We start from the raw sequence: 2,936 nt of genomic DNA, 5'->3' as shown, positions 1-2,936 counted from the left end.
GATAGAAACATCAGTGATAAGAGAGAATCATTTATTAGCTGCCTCCTGCATGCCCCACACTGGGGATCAAGCCCACAACCCGGGCATGTGCCCTTGACTGGAATTGAACACGGGACCCTTCAGTCCACCGAAAGACGCTCTATCCACTGAGCCAGACCGGCTAGGCTATTAGGGAAATGCTTTCTAAGTATCTCTTTACTCATAGAACCCTGGTGGTTCTACTGATTATTATATTCTTTAGGTACACGCTCTATCCACTGAGCCAAACCGGCTAGGCTATTAGAGAATGCTTTTTAAGTATCTTTTTACTCATAGAACCCTAGTGGCTCTTCTCTGATAATTATATTCTTTCGGTACAGGTGTCACCAAAACTTTAGAACCTTTTTCATCATAGTTCGTACCCTTATTAGACCATTTAAATCATGGGACTAGGTAAAGGTCGACATTAAAAGTTTCCTGGATGGGCTGATGCTATTTTAACCATTTGTCATTGTTCTGTCATGCCAGGTAGTAGAAGAGGGGATGATGGTTTAGCAGTTTGGATATTAAAGGTTTGACCTTTGTTCCTCCTTTTGTTTTTGAAGATACTGCTTTCCCTTTGGACGACCTGAGGGAGCCCTGAAAGCCACACTGTCCTTACTTGAAAGGGTATGTTTCAACATTCCTTTACAAATACTGTTCACGCTGCCAGTGCCGGGTGTCTGAGCTCTTGAACTAGGCAGCCAGCCTCATTCCCCAGGCGTGTGCTCCCCTTTGAGTCCATTGCGTTTCACCAAACTCTCACATTTCCTTGCTATCTTCAAAATTCCTCTATCCCTTGCTGCTTCCTCAAGTTTCCTGGATGGGCTGATGCTATTTTAACCATTTGTCATTGTTCTGTCATGCCAGGTAGTAGAAGAGGGGATGATGGTTTAGCAGTTTGGATATTAAAGGTTTGACCTTTGTTCCTCCTTTTGTTTTTGAAGATACTGCTTTCCCTTTGGACGACCTGAGGGAGCCCTGAAAGCCACACTGTCCTTACTTGAAAGGGTATGTTTCAACATTCCTTTACAAATACTGTTCACGCTGCCAGTTGCCGGGTGTCTGACCTCTTGAACTAGGCAGCCAGCCTCATTCCCCAGGCGTGTGCTCCCCTTTGAGTCCATTGCGTTTCACCAACCTCTCACATTTCCTTGCTATCTTCAAAATTCCCCTATCCCCTGCTGCTTCCTCCCAATGCCTTTCTGGAGCGCACCTTGGCTTCATATGCTAAGTTGATGGCATCTTTTTGGTAATTTTCTATTTTTCCACCTCCCCTTCCCCCCTCATGAAATAGGTGTGGTAGTTTTTTTTCAGTCAAGTGTAATGAACTGTTTTTCAGACCACACGATTATCTCATCATTCCCCCTGACTTGTGTGTACTTCTACCGGTCATCGTCCTCAGACCTAAAAGAGTTTTATCATTTAATATTCACCAACATACCATTCTTTTTGTTCTAAAATCATCGCGGAATTTATTTCAGTTCAATTTGTGTGAGGCTCTAGAATTCATGAATTGGAGAAATTGTAAATAGCAAATAAGGTTTCATGCCATGCTGAAAATTTGTCTATTAATGCAAGTATATTCTCCACTCCTGTTTTTGTGATAGATTAGGTTTGAAAGGGAAATATCATTTTCATCTGTTTGTAAAACTTTTCGTATGCCCATTGGAAGCTACCAGGTAAGTGGGTGCCAGTTCCAGTTCCTTATCAGTGTCTATGCCAGGGGTGGGCAAACTTTTTGATATGCCCATTGGAAGCTACCAGGTAAGTGGGTGGCCAGTTCCTAATCCTTATCAGTGTTAAAAGACAGTGTCTATGCCCTAGCTGGTTTGGCTCAGTGGATAGAGCATCGGTCTAGGGACCACCAAAGAGTCCTGGGTTTGATTCCAGTCAAGGGCAGGTACCTCTGTTGCAGGCTCCGCCCCAGACCAGGCCCTGGTCAGGGCTAGTGCAGGAGGCAGCCAATCGATGTGTTTCTCTCACATCAATGTTTCTGTCTTTCCCTCTGCCTTCCACTCTCCCTAAAAAAAACAAAAAGACAATAATATGTAGGAATTATCTATGGCCCATGATTTGAACATTCTGGTGCTGATTAATCAGCTTCAAGCACTTGTTCCTGTCTCAGTGGATAGAGCATCGGTCTACAGACCACCAAAGAGTCCCGGGTTTGATTCCAGTCAAGGGCAGGTACCTCGGTTGCAGGTTCCGCCCCAGCCCAGGCCCTGGTCGGGGCTAGTGCAGGAGGCAGCCAATCGATGTGTTTCTCTCACATCAATGTTTCTGTCTTTCCCTCTGCCTTCCACTCTCCCTAAAAAAAACAAAAAGACAATAATATGTAGGAATTATCTATGGCCCATGATTTGAACATTCTGGTGCTGATTAATCAGCTTCAAGCACTTGTTCCTGTCCGTTTTTCAGCCCAATGAACTCTAGATTGCATTGTTTATTAGCACCTCTATGAAAACCCCAAAGGGATTTTAGGGATTTAAGGGCTTGGGAGATGAGGGCTAGAACTAGTGGCTAAAATGAGGTCTTGCACATATAAATGTACTTCTACCGGTCATCGTCCTCAGACCTAAACGAGTTTATAATTTAATATTCACCAACATATCATTCTTTTTGTTCTAAAATCATCGCGGCATTTATTTCAGTTCAATCTGTGTGAGGCTCTAGAATTCATGAATTGTAGAAATTCATTTCCCCTCAAAAAATAAATAGCAAATAAGGTTTCATGCCTTGCTGAAAATTTGTCTATTAATGCAAGTATATTCTCCACTCCTGTTTTTATGAAAGATTAGGTTTGAAAGGGAAATATCATTTTCATCTGTTTGTAAAACTTTTCGTATGCCCATTGGAAGCTACCAGGTAAGTGGGTGGCCAGTTCCTAATCCTTATCAGTGTTAAAAGACAGTGTC

The 2,936-nt window shown here is 43.0% G+C and overlaps 1 protein-coding gene across 10 annotated transcripts in view; it reads left to right on the top strand.

Moving 5' to 3' along the window:
• CADPS2 (Ca2+ dependent secretion activator 2) overlaps positions 1 to 2,936 on the top strand; it is a 313,909-nt gene that overhangs the window by 207,276 nt on the left and 103,697 nt on the right. For all 10 annotated transcript variants that reach the window (XM_006771421.2, XM_015568920.1, XM_015568918.1 and 7 more), the window contains one exon: positions 585 to 648. In XM_006771421.2, coding sequence (XP_006771484.1) covers positions 585 to 648 — 64 coding nt within the window. The remainder of the gene's footprint in view (positions 1 to 584; positions 649 to 2,936) is intronic.

This window comes from Myotis davidii, unplaced genomic scaffold (genome assembly GCF_000327345.1).
Source record: "Myotis davidii unplaced genomic scaffold, ASM32734v1 scaffold865, whole genome shotgun sequence".
NCBI classification, from domain to species: Eukaryota; Metazoa; Chordata; class Mammalia; order Chiroptera; family Vespertilionidae; genus Myotis; species Myotis davidii.
This window is presented reverse-complemented; position numbering and strand designations above follow the sequence as displayed.